The sequence below is a fragment of the Ischnura elegans genome, chromosome 2 (assembly GCF_921293095.1).
Source record: "Ischnura elegans chromosome 2, ioIscEleg1.1, whole genome shotgun sequence".
Taxonomy (NCBI): Eukaryota; Metazoa; Arthropoda; class Insecta; order Odonata; family Coenagrionidae; genus Ischnura; species Ischnura elegans.
In genome coordinates, this window is record NC_060247.1 from 75,934,336 (window position 1) to 75,952,592 (window position 18,257).

At 36.7% G+C, this 18,257-nt stretch overlaps 1 protein-coding gene across 2 annotated transcripts in view; it reads left to right on the top strand.

Annotated features, from left to right (window-relative positions):
- LOC124153986 (protein suppressor of forked) overlaps nt 1–18,257 on the top strand; it is a 69,486-nt gene that overhangs the window by 40,332 nt on the left and 10,897 nt on the right. For both annotated transcript variants that reach the window (XM_046527447.1, XM_046527448.1), the window contains exons 5-7: nt 16,010–16,107; nt 16,718–16,871; nt 17,863–18,096. In XM_046527447.1, the coding sequence (XP_046383403.1) occupies nt 16,010–16,107; nt 16,718–16,871; nt 17,863–18,096 (486 nt within the window). The remainder of the gene's footprint in view (nt 1–16,009; nt 16,108–16,717; nt 16,872–17,862; nt 18,097–18,257) is intronic.

Sequence of the window (18,257 nt, forward strand, 5' to 3'; positions counted from 1 at the left end):
TTCTAACCAACGGCAGAGGGGTCAGCGAGTCTCAGAAAATGGATTAATGCTAGCTCATTTAATGGCACGAATTCTCGAAGTAAAATACGCAATTACCTTCTCTGAAATACCCGAATTTTTGGTAGACATTGAATCCATCAGTGTGAGGGAGACCGTAGTGAATTTTCCTTACATTTCAATGCAGACAGGTCGAGCTTTCCGAAATTTTGGCGGAAAGTCTTCGAGCTGTCCTTGGGACCTTGTCGAGTTGAATTATTCAAGCTCACTGGAGAGATTGATTTAGAGCGAGCTTTTTGGCTCTGAGACAGGAATGTTTTCCGAAAATCAACCTGGCCATTTTTTGTTATTAAACTTTCTTCTTCAACAGTTACGGTACTTCCATGCATGTTTGAAATTCAATTTTGCCTCTGAGACTGAAGGAGAAAAATATACCAGGGCAAGTTCGCGAAATTACCAGGTACTACCAGTAGACGAGGTTGACGCCGCAGATCTTGATATTATTCGCTATCTTTAACATAATTCTGCAATTCCTCGAGAAATTATGACTCCTAATTGCGTCAATAACTTCCTTGAATTACCACTTACTTCCATTATCAGAAATGAAGGCTTTGGCTTTTATGGTTACTTTTACCCATTCATAGTTTCATCACCTCTGTCAATCCGTGAGATATTTTTAATTTTATTGGCCAATCCAACTCTCGGTTATGGATTTTATTCGTGGACTATAATACATTATCATTTCCATGACAGGAATTGACCAAATTTAACTTTCACGTTTGCTCAAAATTTTTTCCAATGACATCGTTCAGAACCAAATTGTGTGAACATTTACGGATGACATTCTCTATTTCGATATTTCTTATTTTGTTTCAATTTCCATTTTGCGTGATAGTTTATTATTTTAATATTATTTCGTATGGTAAGTGTCATGAGTTGATTCGATAATTTTAAGAAACCTAGTATCTTTTGAAAAGAGAAGGCTCACAACTTAGTTAACGTATGTTAACCAAATGTACGGCTTCTAGGTTCATTTATTTACTCCATCAATACCTTATTAATTATCCATGCATGCTTAGATGCTGTTGCAATTTGGATTAAATGATATTCTTTTCTATCATTCAGAAAGTTTTGCCACTAACCTGTTGTCATATCCTTCTGATTTTGTGCAGAAAACGCCAAGCCCTTTCTAAATCTGATCTACATGGTGCGTTGTAATCCACTTCATGGTTGTGGTGGTTGGTTCACTTTTCTGGTTGTTAGCTTAGCTTTTATCCATGGCCAGTTTATGCTACGAAATTTTGTAAAAATATGAATGGAGGTCCTGGCTTTTGATTGCTAAGTATCATGAACATGCACGCTTGGCGAATGCCCGAATCGGTTGTCGTTACTCATTGGTTATTCAGTCCCCAGCGAGCCCCTTATTCGGAAATGGATTTGGTTCTCGCATTTCAACCGAAGTTTGCCACCTCAGATCCCGTACATTTGGCCGAGCTTCCTACGTCTCAGTCTTATGCTCACGGGAAAGGGATCGGCTCAAATATAAAATATATCTAGTTTTCTGCAATCGAGAACCACCAGAATATTTCAACTGATTTCGCTACAAATAATATCAAATTTCTACAACATTTGATTTAGTATAAATCGAAACTCAGAACATATTCACCAAGGAAGCAAAATATTTCCGAAATCATGTCTGGCCTATGCTTCATGCTCACTTTCAGGTGCTGAATAATTGGCACTTGTACGCAAATCCACTGAAATAGGCGAAATAATTGTTCACGAAACTTCAGTGGATTTTTGTGATTTCCTGAAAGTAACCAAACACGCGTATGTGGTTATGTCGATTTCCTAATTTTGCGGATAAGTCAATAGAAGTCATAATTCGTTTTTGGATTTTTTAAATATTCACTCTGTGAAAGGTGGTTCTTGTTCGTCAAAATATGTCCTCGATAACGAGCATTGCATCATAAATAATGCATGTATTTAAGGTTACACGAAGGAGAGTCTCAGCCTTATTGTTTGCCACTCATTCAATTTCCTGTAGAGGATAATTGTTATCCATGGTTGGATATGCTTCTAAGGTCAACGGATCTATCAGGTTTCGTGATTTAACATTCCAAGTCCTATCCTATCTATGGTAATCCTAACTTATCGGTGGTAATGATAAGATCGCCACTACCGGGGAAGGCTATGGAAATAATCCTTATTCAACGTTGGTGAAGTTTTCCGATCGAAGCCCCTGGTCATCGGGAAATGAAACACTCGAAATTATGCATAGACTGCACATTTTCTGTCAATTTGAGAGTCGTCCTAGTGCATCTTTGCCTGGAAGTCAAGTGCCTCTAACAATTCGTTCGTTTAAGTGAATGCCCATCGATATTGGACTAACTCAATTCCTGTGCTAGAAAGCGCGAAAATATCCATCCTCACAATTTTTAGGATGGACCCAGTGTGTCATTTAATTAGAAATACCTCTTTTTCAATTTTTATTCATGTATGCGCTCAAGTTTATATTGGTCTTCTGATTGCGCATGGCTAGAAAAGCTGTTTCATATCGGATGGGATATTCTTCTTGTTCGTGCAAATCAGGGAATTGAATTCTGAATTATTAAAAATTCTGTAATCAATTTATTTTTAACATCATGAGTGCTAATGAGAGGAGTTGATGGTGTATAAAGAATTATTTTATGTGAAGGCATGGGATTAAGGCTATGATTATGAAGTGGTCTTAGAGGTATACCATTGGAATATTTATTCAGAAATAATAATTTTTTATTCTCATTTTCTTGTCATACTACTGCAACGCTTATCAGTGTAACGGCTTAAATTCCAAACCTCAGAGGATAAATTAAATACCAATGACTTACCTCCTGTTATTACCCAATGGTCTCTTTCAATTGCACGCCGATGAGAACCAATTACTAGTTTTCGTATTCATATCAATTTCCATGGGTAAATATTCCCATGGACTCGAACCCAGCTACCGACCTTTGGCTTTTGTGGTACTTCGTATACCACTCCGCTATCCAGGTTTCTTCATTCTATGGGCAACTTTTTCTTTGCGATTTTATCGCGGAAAGTCAGATGCATGTGGTTCGATTCTTGGTCCAGTTCTTTCCCATGGCAACTAACGTAAACTTTCTCGCCGTTCACGCGGCAGGTTCGAAACATCCCACAGTTGGTAGGAAAGTTGAAACATTCCTCTCATCTTTCGATATTTTATTTTCAAACGCGCGATGTCCTTTCGATTTCCACGAGACTGCGTTTATGATATGGTGTGACATTTAGCGCTAGCGACCGCCGGATAATATTATTTATGCATTTTAGGAAGGACGCGTGGAGGCAATTTGGCACCTGCGTCAGCAAGCACTTAACGAGAGGCTCTAATAGGATCACGGCTTAGCAACTCATTCGACGGACGGAGAGCTGTCCTTGGAGCTATCAAGCAGGAAAAGGCCATCCTCTGAAAAATGTTTTCGGCCCAAGGAATCGAACCCGAGCCCTCATGACTGTAAAATGATCCATGCGAATCTGCTTTCCTATCAGTTTCCTTATCGGTCTTCTTTGAATTCTGATTTTTTCATCAATATTGCTTAATTTTTGTCGATCATCTTTCGTTTGATATCCATTTCTTTTTTACGCCTGAATTAAAGGATGAAGTGACTAGGTGTAAAGGAGTTGATTGGAGTATAATAGCGAGTCTATATTTGAATTTATGACTGCTTGACGTGGTTTTCTAAACAATTTTTCTGGGTTGAAAGTAGTCTCCTTGGAGGACCATGTCTTAGGTTCTCTTTATTCTCGTTGGATGACCCTGTCTGAAAACTTACGTTCATCGAAGTAAAGAAATATACTATACAGACTTGTTGGACACAGTGAAACAAAATACATTGAAGCCAAAAGCGACGCTAATTTATTTTGTTTTCATGCCATTTTTATCGTCTAAAACTAACGGACAACAAAAAAGCATTCCTAAGATCATTTAATTTGCATCATATTCTAATATTCTACTGATCGTTTTTTATATATATGGCATCTAGTTTTAACAGTTCATGGAAACTGCTGACACTTTTTGATTTCTATTGTTATTACAGGTTTGTTTTGTTTAAATATATCTTTGAAACGCCCCTAATTGTGTTACATGGTTTTGTAATCGCTTCAGAGCTTTAAATAAGGCATTTTATGTTATCAGTTTTTCAGCATCTATTTATGATCCTTCTACTGTGGAAAGTCAGCAGCTGTACCTAGTGTGACGGAAAAAACATCTTTTCATTATTTTTGTTTCCACGGACGTCAAAGTCTACGTAAGTCCACAAGTTTACCCCTTGTTCTGGAACGAAAAAACGTACTTTTATTTGTCGATCATCCTTGGTGTATACTTCTCGCAATTCATGTAAGAAATGCGTGGTGGTAGATTTCACGGAGTCTACCACGTAAAAAAGAGAAATATTTCTTCATATCACGAATGCGCGAAACACGGAGTCCTGACGTCCTTGAGTCGTTGATTTTACCTTTGGGTTATTTATTTTATCGGGTTCTCCACCGGGTTAAAAGGTCAAATTTCGTCCAAGTCCAAGTAAGTCGTTGCGGTTGTCCAACTCTCGCACCGACATGGCATATGAGGGGTATAGATTAGTATTTTTGTTTTGGGTTATGTATTACATTAAAATTCGATGGAAGGTGTACCGACTTCGTGGGATCTTGGAGACTTTCTGAATGATCATTCTACTTAATTTTTGTAGATTTTATTGAACTGGTACCTTTCGATTTTAGTGTATCGTCATAGCCTAACATAAATTGGTCAATCTCTGACGTTATCAGTTTTGGCTTACTAGTAATCTACTATCGGTGCGGAATCGGCTGTCGTGTTTAATATATTTTACAGTTCAAAACATTCTCATTTTTCGTCGTTGAGGTGTGATAATGATATGTGATATTAATCGAAACGATGCGATGGATAAGATTTTTGTTGCAACTTAACTTCATATTTCTTTCCAATGAATTTTTACTGTTTTTCATGGTGTTCGAAGTAAAGGAGGTATCTTATCCTTAGCAAATGATAACTAAGGTTTATAAGCGTAGCGTTTGGGATGGTATTTGGAGGGAAAGTAAAAGGAAATAAAGAAAAGCGGATTGCATGCGTGGAGATTGTTTGTAGGAATGGGTGTTATTCAAGAATGGCATACATAGTTGGGTGGGGTTATGTCCTCTTTAAGATACATTGTGACCCATCCAAATTTCTTTTGTGATTAATATATCGCCTAAAATTAAAATGAATTATTATCACTGCTAACGCTCATAATATCCTCATAAATACCCTCATCTGAGAATTTACCCAATACATGATAGATTTGAATATCCATTTACCCATTGGTTATACACCCGGCCCATATCTAACAATAAGCGTAGGTTTTCTATTCACTAAAAATTTTGATGCACATCAGTGCATGTTGGTGCAGCTTTTAGAAGACTTTTTGAAACCATTGGAATGAATTATAAAGGAATCGATAATCTTTTCGAGAAAATAATCGTGCTTTTAACTCGGTAAGGCATTCTAATATTACTAACATGCTGTTTACTATTTATTAATTTGTAAATGCTTGACTTTTCACTCGTACGCTGCGTGGGAAGGATATCCACTTTAAAGGAATCGATTAAACAGAACTGCCACTTCGTCAAGAACTCAACGTCTTGGTTCAATTCTAAAAATAACTATTTTTCCTCAAATTTCTTATCATGACTCGATTTATATCCATGGCTATATCACGGATTGGGATTATCGCTAAAATACGTCGATGAATGGAAGAGATGAGAGAGCCTTTCCACTCGTTAAACTTGCGGCAGAAAAAAAACTGTTATTTGTAGTGCGGGTAAGTCTAATCTTTGCATTTCATCCGTTAAAAATTCGTTATGTACCTTTGCATTCAAATTTTCATATCATCTGCTGTACTGAACATAAGTTAGGCATGATTTAAAACGAAAGATACTTTCAATGGGGTGCAGCAGGGTTAAATCTGTCGATTCTGGAAATTAAAATAGTTGTTTTATTTCAACGTAGTTTGTAACTCCTTGTTTTCTTCAAATTCCTGTCGTATATCCACAATTTTATTAGTGGCCACGATAATCCTGGATTACCTTTCAAATAAGAAAAGATACGAATACATCTTGAACAAAAAAACTAAATTTTAGTCATGTTTTGACGGGATAGTATAAAGGTCACATTACTTAAGGACTTAGATAACTAAGTGTTTTGATCATTCATTTTAGAAGCTTACGTTTCGCTTTAATATTTAAATGTCGTTAGGGCTTGATTTGAACAATATAATTAACTAATAACTGATATTATTTTGATGATTTCTAACAAAATACGATTTCAAATATTAGTTCGTTCTGTTTTTCATATCTAGCCATTATGATGGCGAAGACCGAAACATCGACCGGGGTCAACATGAAAAAGGATCACCAAGAATCCAGATAGTCAGTTCTGACCTTATACAGTACCAGTTTATATATTTTAACGAGTAAATTCATTGTACTTTTTAGTGTAAGAATTTTCAGGAATTCAAGATTGTTGGAGTTAGCGGTGATCTCGCTCTCAGATTTGCAAATCTTCGTTTAATTAATGAAACAGTGTGAAATGAACGCAATTACTGTAATTGATCTTTCCCCTGTTACGCACTGCGGTAAGGTTGCGGCTAGGATTAACAGGTGAAATATCTCTGACGCAGGGTTTCCCGGGATATAGTGGGAACTGCAGCGTTACCCAATGGGTAATTAATATTATAATTGCAGCACAAGTGTCTCATTAACAAATGCATGAAACGTGTAGGTGACTGTCTAATTTAATGGTGAACGCTCTCTAAAAAATTCATGTATATTGTTATGATTGATGGCGTGTCTACTAGCAGCTAAGGCAAATAAGTTTGCGTTGTACAAGAGAAGGGTGGAGAGAAACCCGGTGTTGACTTTTACCTGCTACTAACGAAAGGTACTATGCAGACCACGAGTTGACATCCTTTAACGCGGTCTTGGACAGCTGATCGGGTTACCCCTGAAAATCTTCACTACTACTGGAGTTTGAACCTAGGCGCCCGAGCTGTGAGGCTGGCAACCTATCACCTCACCTTATCCATCAGTTAATTGTTCCTTTAAATTTAGTTACGATCCTATGAGTAAACGTTATGACTTATTTACCTCATCATACTAAAAATAACGTTCCATTTCGTGGTTACAAATAAGTTCCTTTAGGTGATTTGAAGTTTTAATGGAAATATGACAGATCTCTCAAGTATTATTAATATTTTTTGTCCTTTTGAATTTCGTAATCTTTGTGATTTACTCAGAATTTGCGAAAAGCTTACGGATACAAAATTTTAAAACATTACGAGCCCTAATACCTATGAAATTCCATTTCGTAAATGCCATTACAATGACTCATCTTCATTGCATAGAGGCATGTGTAGTTTATTCGAGGATTTTTAATGACTTCCTTTACTATGAAAGGGTTTGTAATTTTTCCCTATCATTGATATTTAGAGATGGGTCCAAAAGTATTTTATTCGAATATCGAATGCGAATACTTATTTTTCTCTTTTAATTACTTAATTCTTCTCTTTTAATTAAAATAAAAAATGCTGAACACTTTGTAAGTCATTCTACTTCAATACGGCTCCCAAATCCTCGCGCAACTGTCACCCACGATTACATCAAACTTGCGCGCATGAAGCTCCGCAATGCTTTTGTTTTTTTCTTATGTATATGTATATTGAAGGTTATATTATTAGTATCGCTTTACTGAATTATTTGAAGACCTAAAATTAAATATGTAATTAGCAATAAATTTAAAATTAGAATATATAAAACGTAAATTTGATCATGCAAATGGAAATCAAAAATGGAACAGCTTTCGCGGGTGCATCTGAAGGTATACATACATTCTTCTTAGTGTTATTTTCGTGGAGTCACCAGGATTGTACGTATTTTAATGCTTAATCGAATGCTTATTTTCAATGATAAGTTTTCGTAAAAATAATGTTAAAAAATTGAACCAACCAAATGTATAAACCTGCAAGTAAGACCCAACCATTGTCAACGGATTTAAATGGAATCGCGGACAATCTGAGCGGTGTAAATGAAATTCGAATAATTAACTTAGCGTCATCGAATATCGAGTAGTGTAAGAAGCTCAGCATTCTAGGCATTCGAACGTCCCATCGCTATTGATTTTGTTATCACGTCATTTTCTGTTTGATCGCGTTCATCGGAATCTCAATTAATTTTCTATATATTTTTCTGTGTCACTCTGGAATGCATTTTTCATGATTTATTGCGTCATTTATTACGTCGATCAGAGACAGCTGATCAATTAATTGCTATTGGGATAAAAAAATATTTAATTTTCATCGGAAGTGAGTGATGCATATGAGCGACTGATTTCCGAACCACCTCTTAAGGCCGTTTTACACGGTACACGGAATTGCGCAGTCTGACGTACGTGTGAAGGCGCAATCAAAATTGCGTCGTGTAAAGCGGTGAATTGCTAAAACGAATGCGTGGATGCGAGACGGAAAAATAGCCCCTGTTCTAATTTCGTTCATGCATTCGCGTAATTCCACGCCATTTTAGAAATTAATGCAGCTCTAACCTGCGCAATTCCGTGTACCTTGTAAAACGGCCTTTACGGATTCTTCACGGATGTATAAGTCATTACCCACTGCACGCCATGCAGAGAAAAAAATCTCATCAGCGTGAAGAGGTAATTATGGTGGTTCTGAAGTTAATTACTGTCTATTATGGAAGAATTGCTATCCGTCACTTAATTTTTTGTACCCAGTTAGCAGCGTTAAGTTTTCTTAGGTGTTCGTTCTTGCTTCATTTTGAACGGGATAATTGACCATGTGACTTCTCAGCTTAAAATATGGGGAAATTCCACGAATATCATTTATATTTTCACGAATTTATTAATGTATTATATATCATTAATAATTCCACGAATATCCTGCATTGAGTCTGGAAAGTCATTAAATATCAGTTACAATAAAAAAATGTATCCGGTAAATTTAATTTTCTTATGGTTAATCTTTATCAGCAGTTAATCATATTTTTATCCTTTAAATGAGATAATCATCCATAAAATACGCACTGTGAAACTGTAGGTAAATGTTTGCAAGTAGTATGGTAATTTGGGAAGTATTTAGTTGAATTATGTATCAATGTGCAAGTAGTCAAGTAATCTTAAAAATTCGTGCAATTTCAGGTTCGGATATTAGGGTGAGAATTTTAACACCGTATTTCGGTGTCGAAATTCTTCCATGTTTATACTTACGGATTTCAGCTATTTATATTTTGATATTAACTTTTTTGCATTCACTTGATGTATAAAACTTCTTTCTCCATCAGTGCATTTCTTTTCAGTTTGTTTTCTCAAAAATAGAAAGAAATTATCAGTAGGTGGAGTTCCAATTTCACTGTGATATACGCAATGGGTAGGTGTAAAGCGCTCCCTCCCTCCTCCCCAGATTTTAAGCAACTCGCTATGCACACTACGCATAGTGCCACAACGGCTCCTAAGATCAAGGTTTCGTTTTTGGGAAGCTGTTAATGATAATATAAAACTAATGTATTAAACAATTATGTGGCAGCTCTCTGCCATGTCCTCCTCGGGCTCTCTTCTAAAAAATAGCGATTACCATCGGGAAAACAAAGTAGTTTTATTGGTTATTAATATTGGTTTTCCTGGTTATTATGCCATGTTGGACAAGTTTTAGACCATATCTTTAGATGTAGTCCTTCTCACACAGCAAAATTGCATAACTTCAACGGGGAGAAAATGAAGATTAATTCTACTTTGAATGCACAATGGACAAGTGGTGCCTACCGGAGATATAGGATATAGTAGTTTGCAGGCCAAATGCGCCCCGCGGGACCCTACTATTCACTTCCTATAGACGTTATTATTATTATAGTTTTCTACCGATTAAGCAGGTTTCCATGGTGTATTTAAGAAGCATTTTGACAATCTCACCTCCCTTCACGGTTTTCCCTATTCGATTCACAATAAGGCCTACTCCTTTTCATTCTACCTAAAAATCCTATTCTTTTCCTTCCTCTCCCTTGTTTACCTAGCATTCTACCCTCGAACACCGTTCTCAACATCCCCTCACAGCTAAGTACTCGCTCCATCCATACCTTCTGTCTCTTACGTGTGTCATCTAAAATCTGCCTCTCCTCCTTAACCATGTCCAGCTCTTAATCGTTCCTCCTCCTCTCCGTCCACTCGCCCTCTCCATTCTTCTCCACACCCGCATCTTGAACGCCTTCTCTCGTCCTCCTATCCAAGCGTCCATATTTCCGAACCCTAATGCGCTACTTTCCTAACGTTTGAGAAGGCTTTCTACTTCCGCTACTTTCGTTGAATTTCAATCTTAAGTACTTTTTTTAGGCATGAAAAAATCTTGTTGGTTTATTTTCAGAATTAATTTATTTTGTGCCGTAAAAATACGTGCGGAATGCTATTTCTCTTTCATGAATACCGAAGGACGTTGTTTGTCGTTTTGGTCTAAAAATTTTAATGGGATGTAAAATTCTTACCGTCTTTCCTCAGCCAATTCATGCCATTTCCAACTTTGATTATTCAAACGTTGCTCTCTCAACTTTGCGGAATTTCGTCTTGATGATGTGAGTAATAACGGCTTAGTAATTTTCCATGCGTTTACTTAATCCAACCGCTTTCGACACTTAGTTTTTCATTCTCAAAGATACCACTCCTTTCTCAATTGTGATTGTCGAAACTGTTTGGTTTGAATGAATGTTTGTAAAATTATAATTTGTTACTTCTCCCGTCATTCAAATTTGCAAGATTCTCAATTAGAGCATCACTTTGATTCGTATTTATTTCCAGTAACATCAATGTTTCTTCTTTTATGTCGTTTAATTAAATGCATTGATTTTTCTGTCTAACGGAATTTTAGAATCTTCGTATTATCTTTGAGTATTATCTATTTCGTTTTAGTATTATTTGTAAAAAATTTACTCGAGTGGAAAATATTTCTGTGATGTGTCTGAATTAGGTCCAAGTAGGAACTACTTGAAGCTCGTCCACTTCCAAAAGTTCTAAAACTCCGATATCTTATCCCAATATCGGGATTTTCCTTACTCTACATGCTCCCTAGAAGTGGAGCTAAGGCATTCCTATTCTTCAAAAATGCCAATGCATAATAGGAGTGGGGTATTGGTTTTCGATTTCTTGACATACTCCCAAGTATTTGAATAGTGCTTCTTATCTCTTCCATGGTCGATATGTCTTCCTGTCGAGCTACGAAGGTACTCGAAGATATAAAATTCGCATATGAGGAAATTTCATTCCTTAATGCTTAACTTTAGACTTTCTTGTGATTTCCGCATGTCTTTGAGGTTTGCCTCAGATATCAAAATGCCGGATCACCTAATCAGAAATCAAAATATAAAATCACATCCTTGGGGAAAACTTCATGTGGAAATTGAGAAGTGATGCTACGAGGGAAGACGTTCTGGTTTTGCAGTGTGGATAATTTTCATAGCAAGGAGCATAAGGAAAACGAAGCTCAACTAAATTTCAGAAAAAATCCACTATTAGCTTCTTAATGAGTAAATACTACGGATAAACGCCTTAAGGAAAGGAAAAACTCGCATTTATTCTTAGAAATTGAGCATAGTTGTGATCGAAAATATTTTATTTTTATGATTTTCATCCAAAGATGGATTGACGGAGAAAATAGGTTTGGGCCTTTCGCTTGTCGAGGGGATGAGCAATTTCTCAAAAAGAAATTAGCTGTTGCCACAATAGTTTGCTTAATCTCTTCTTTTTTTGTTGGTATTACGATTTTCAACTAAAAGACGACTATATTCCTTCCTGGGAATATTGCGTAATCGTTGAGGCCGGATTTTGGTCCAGGGTTAAAGGTTTACTTCATTCTAGTTATCCGATGAAAAAACGTCATAAGAAGGAGGATTGACTCTTTAGTTATTTTTAGATAAAATACAAAATAGTGTGTCCAATATATAAACAGTCAATTTGTGTCTGTAAATCAGTTATGAATAATACAGCAATCCGTATTGTTAACATTTTTGATTAGGCCACTACGATACTACCGCTTTCATCTCTATCATTGGTCTCAGCTGCTATAAAATAAAGTATGCCTCGTTCATTTTTTACTCATTTCCCATCATTTGGGAAGCAATGGGCTTCCGCGTTAATTCTTTCCTGCAAATGCATCTCTGTCGTTACCACAGGATACCATTAACAGGAGGATTTTGATACCAAATGGAATGAAATGTAAGAGGCTTACATATTACTTAAATGTGCTTATTTTTCTTTCTTTGACTCTCCGTAGAATTTTATCGATTGCCTTTCGCTAGCATTTGCGTGTTGCACTGGTACCGAATGGGGGTTGGAAGTATGAAATACCTTGATGTTGGTATTGCTCATTTTTTTGTCCGTGAAGGGATGGTTACCGCACGTATGAATCCGCTACTGTCTCCAATAATATCTTCAATCAGAGGCGAATATAAGGGGGGCTAAGTGGCCCATCCCACTTCGACATTATTAAAATAAAGAAAAGATGAACCATCGTTGCGGTATTTAAACTTAATACCGCCCGCCGCATTCAGTTATCATAGTACTTCCTATCCATCTACTAGTTCTAATGTACTTCGTAATTTGTTTTAATTATACATTTATTTAAAATATAAAATATTTTTTATATAAATAAAATAATTTTGGCTCCAACTTAAATAAATTCATGCTTGATTAAAAAGTGAAATTTTTACGCGAGTTTCAATATTTTTTTACTTTAGAAGACCACCACTTTCGGACATCATTACCTACTCACTTAAAATCATTTATTTTCCCATACCGCTTCTCTACGTGGAAAAAATGGGTCAGCGAGGTATTAACGAGTGTTGAAGCTAAGCCTTCTTCACAGCAGGTGAGAATAAATTTTCCACGCGTTGATGAAGTTTTTGCCTTGGACAACCGGTATGTTAGGAATAAGGATCTGTAATGCGCACCTAATTTTGTCCGCTGTTGGACCAAAACCGGTTGTCTATCAAAGAAAAATGTGAGGGAAAATCGTGTATTAAATTTATTTATGTAATCAATTGTAGGATTTTCTTATTTAAAAATGCGTGACCTAACCTTAGGGAACGTCCATTAATTGCGTGAGGTGATATAGGCGATTTTTAGACCCCCCCCTTCTCTATTAGTGAGATATCATGAGATTTGGCTCGACCCCCTCCTCCTCCCTCTTACCTCACGTGATACCTTTCAAAATGCGTATTTTCAGTGTAAATACATTCATCCATGCTTCATTGCGTTGTATTTATAAAAAAACAGTTTGTTTGAATATTTTTATTTAAGATTTGTTAAGAGTTGTATTTAAGATTACTAAGATCGTAGTCTAGAATCACATATTGCACTGTTTCTGGCGGAAAAAATAATTACGTGATACTTGCCCCCTGCTCCCCACGTGAGATTAGGTGAGAATCCGCTAGACCCCCTCCCCCTAAATTGATGGATGCCCCCTGACATTGAACTTGGACCCTCTACATTCGCTCCCTGTCTCCAAATAGGCCTCTCCAATGCTTCCGAAGCTGATAAATGGCGTCCTCATGGACCGAGGACCTTTTTTTCCTGGGATGAGAGGCTTTGGTTGGTCTCTATTTTGACGGGAAAGCGAAAGCGGTCACCAAGGGGACTCCATAGAGGTGGACCCAATCTGTCCCGTTAATGCTTAATTAATGCTGCCACTTGGGCGCATTTTAACAGTTTTTTTTTAAATGTCCGCAACAAGAAGATGAGTGCAGTGTAATCCATTTAATATCACTATTTTCAGTATAATATTTCCATTTGCGAGTATTGAAAATTATGATTTTATTTATTTATTCCTGTACCACCGAAAACAGGACCGTAGGCCTTTTACATAGGGGCTTTCTAACTAAACAATTAAACATCTATGCCCTGGATAGGGGCAACCTACCCAGTGGGGACTCGACCCTCATGCGTGGCAGGCAAGGACTTCACCCCGCCGCCACCGAGAACGGCCGCATTCGACAGATCGTATCATGACGAATATGAATTTTGTTAATAGCCCTAGTTGTAGCTCATTTCCTTGAGAAATTCGGATCGCTTTGCAGTCAGCGACGCGAGAGGCGACTTTGTAAACCCATTTTAATGCGTGATGGTTGACAACTCACTTAATGGCCAGCTCGAATATTTAATATTCGCGGCGGCCGCGCTCCACCCTGGATGCGCGAGCCCTCTCGTTTCCTTTCTCCCAATGTCAGCAGCACAGAGGTCGAAAGGGGAGGTCCCCCCCCCCCAAAGGGACCGGGCGGTGTCCCCTCAGGGGAGGAGTGACGGGTGGGTGTGTGGATAACCCTGCCCTCCCCCCACCCACCGATCCCTATTGAGGTCGTGGGGTGCTAGGGTTGCTGATTGTTCGGGGCCGCGCGGATTTCTGATCGATCGCTCAATGCAAGGCCGAGTTAGCTGGAAGGGAGCTAGCTGGCTTTGAGGCCGAAACGGGTCGCCATTTCGCTGCTCAGTTGTTTACTAACTCGCGGGAAAATTCGTATTTTATGACGGAATACGCCCCGTGCTTCTCAATACTTATCCAAGATGTTAAATTTTGTGCATGGGTGTGGTTGAAATGTTGTGTTTCTTGCTCCTCCTCTTTTGCAGAGCATCGTGACCTTTCGTAAACTGTAAACCTTCTGTAAACGATGTCTTATCATATTTGAAACATTCTCCGCCTAGTAAATATTTTTGTCGATTGTATAGTTCGCGCAGCACTGCGCAATAATTTTCGTATTCAATAATGGTTGATATTTTTATAGCAATAATGTGGCATAGCCACAAAAACCAATCTGGGAAATTGGGAGTGAGGGATTGGAACGAGTTATTTTATTATTTTTATGCTCTCCATAAGGACCTTATTGAAAAATTGTATAATACATGAATAAAACGTAGTGTATTAATTGAAGTTTACTATAAAATATTTTTATAAAATTTCAGAAATAATATTTTTAATCTCATTATCTGCGCTCGAAATAGATTTTATTTTTAAAAAATGCTATGAACGATGAAAATATAACTAAGAAAATATTCGAAATAAAATTGTTATTAATTTTTATGAAAAACTCTATCACTTCCTAGATCAAACCTTGTTGAAATAATTCCTTGATCTGAATGGCGCGTTGGCCATGAGAGAAAAACATAAACCTTATTAATCCCCACCCATGAAATCATAGAAACATTGGCTGAGGAATAAATTGACTTTTCATTTGGGCCTTGATACAAGAGATAAGCATATTTATCTATGCATATGGTGGTTAAAGGATATGTTAATAATTGAAAATCTGTATGTGTGCAAGTGAAATATTTTGGCTTTCTCACCTTCACACACAAAAGTATCTATAGTGATCTTATCTACGCATAACTTTGTGACTATCAGCTTAAGAAAAGAATACATTGATAATAACAGAACCCTATGATCATATTGGTGTGAAAAATTATCATTGAATCAATATACAATGCATCAAATTTACTTATGTACTTGCATGTTTACGTGTAAATGAAAGGTTTCTCTATGTTACTTTTAAAAGTTACTGATGGCATTGCCATTAAAATGGAGCTATCATTTACAAATATGTGAAAGCATTGTAATGTTTTTGCCTCCCAATAGAATAATTATAAGGATGTAATAAATTTAGAAAGAGTTTTTTTTCATGAAATGTGATCTAACTGTGGCATTAGTGATGTTTCAGTGAAAATGTATATATAATTATGCATATTTAATTTCCATGAACCTCTTTCCATATTTAAATTTGGCCTCCTAATAGAAGTATTTGGTACACATTTATAAAAAAATCAATATTCATTATTATTTATTGTGCTTTAAAATATAATTAATCCTCATTTTTATGGATTTCACCTTATTTTAACCTTATTTATTATTTTGTTTAATTTCAGCTTTTTCAGAGATGTCTAATGAAGGTCCTTAACATCGAGCTGTGGAAGTTGTACCTGTCTTACGTCAAGGAAACAAAAGCAGCTCTTCCCACCTACAAGTAGGTTCTAACAACTTGGAGTATGGGTGGCTAAAAAAATTATGGTCTTTGTGTGTCCTTTCTGTGGTTAGGTGATTTATATCATTGATTCTACTGGGCTATGGGTAGAAAGTGACCCACGTTAAAAAGTGTTCATGGTTATGAAGGGTAAAAATTTCCCACTGATGTCATGTTAACCCATTAGTGCATAGCGTCTGATGCATCAGACCGGTGTATTTTATTTTTTTATGGGCTCCAGTTGACTTGTGCCACATTTTAATACTGTATTAAGTTCAAATGGATGTCTGTCTTCACCCCCCCCCCCGCTAATATTTTAGTTGACTCATTGAATTTAATGACTCGAGAAGCATTTATGTGAGACATGGACACGTCCGATATATCGGATGCTATGCACTAATTGGTTAATCTAGTACAATCATGCATGTTCCATTAATGCATGTCATATGCTGTTAAAAGGTTTAATTGTTGATATAATAGTAATGAAAAAAATTTTAATTTTCTTATTTGTGAAATTTATTGTTCAGAATTATTTGGTGTATGCAAGTTATCTAATTTATAATCAATAATTGTCTACAGTTCTCTTTAAGTAATTGTTTTTTTTTATTTACAGAGAAAAGATGGCTCAAGCATATGATTTTGCTTTGGAAAAAATTGGAATGGATATTCAGTCATACTCTTTATGGAATGATTATGTTAATTTCTTAAAGAGCGTTGAAGCAGTTGGGTCATATGCTGAAAACCAAAAAATAAGTGCTGTCCGAAAGGTTGGTAAAAAATATAAATGCATGCAGTTGTCAGTAAAATGTCTTGTTATTGGTCTGCAATTAATTGTAGTAGATTTGATGAGTTATATTATAAATATACCCATTGCATGTCATCAGACTGATAATAAGGTGGTTTCCTATTATTTTTTTATTGCCTAAATCGAAAGATTATTACTCCTGGAGTACGTATTTCACGCTTTTAGATTTTTAAATGACGATATGTATTTTTCGCGTTTAAATGAAAAGTGAAAATTTTCAAGCGCGCGAAAACGCTACGCTTAAGTATGAATGTCGGGAAGTCTCTCCGCGTGACGTATGTCTGGTTCCCCCTCCCGCCCTGCGAGGTGACCTTGAGGCGAGGCTTAGCGCTGATACGACGCAGGCTGCTAGCGGCTAGCCTAGTACCCTGCTGGCTGGTAGCGCTTGGCTTAAATAAGGATTATTAATAACTTATCAAACGAGGAAAACTTTCCGACCTTAGCCAGTTTTAATAAGTGATTGTTAAGACATGTTTCCCTGAGCTCTGCGCCTCATGCATGCAATGGTAACCTCAGACGACGTATAACTCCTATCTTCTCGTATAGAAACTAGGTCCCTGTGACGTCACGTGGAGTGGCATCGCATGGGCGCCAATCTGGCCCTTTTCAAATGAGGATAAAAATGGACCATTGCCATTCGTCTAACCCGGTATTTCTAAAACCAAATAATTTGTATATTATGAATACACTAATGGTGGGTAACGAATCGCAATCAATGCCTTTCGTTTTCTTTGATGAAGGAAACCACCCTATTCATGAATTATTTCATGTCCCTTTGTAAATAATTCAAATTATTTCTTAAACTTTACATGTTAGTAATGTGTTTGCTGAAACATGGATTTTGTAATTTTTCAATTCATACCAATCAGGGTATATTTAATGCTTTTTGAAGTGTAAATATTTAAGGTAAAATTATGTGGAATCATTTAAGCATTTGTTATTCATTCTGAAAGGTGTATCAGCGAGGAGTGGTGAATCCGATGGTTAATATTGAACAGCTCTGGAAAGACTACATGGCTTTTGAGCAAGGGATAAATCCCATCATTGCTGAAAAGATGGCCATAGAAAGAAGTCGAGATTACATGAATGCTCGCCGTGTGGCAAAAGAGTTTGAAGCTGTTACCAGAGGTCTCAATCGAAACAACCCAAGTATACCTCCAACGGGGCAGGCGGAGGAGTTGAAGCAAGTAGGGAACTCAGTTATTATACCTTTAAATGTTACATACATATTAGTGAAATATGCTATTCTATAATTTCAAATTATCTGTCAAATTATGTCATTAATAAATTGTTAAAGTAAAGTCATGTATATTTTGTGATGGCCTTGAAATATTTATTTTGGTAGATG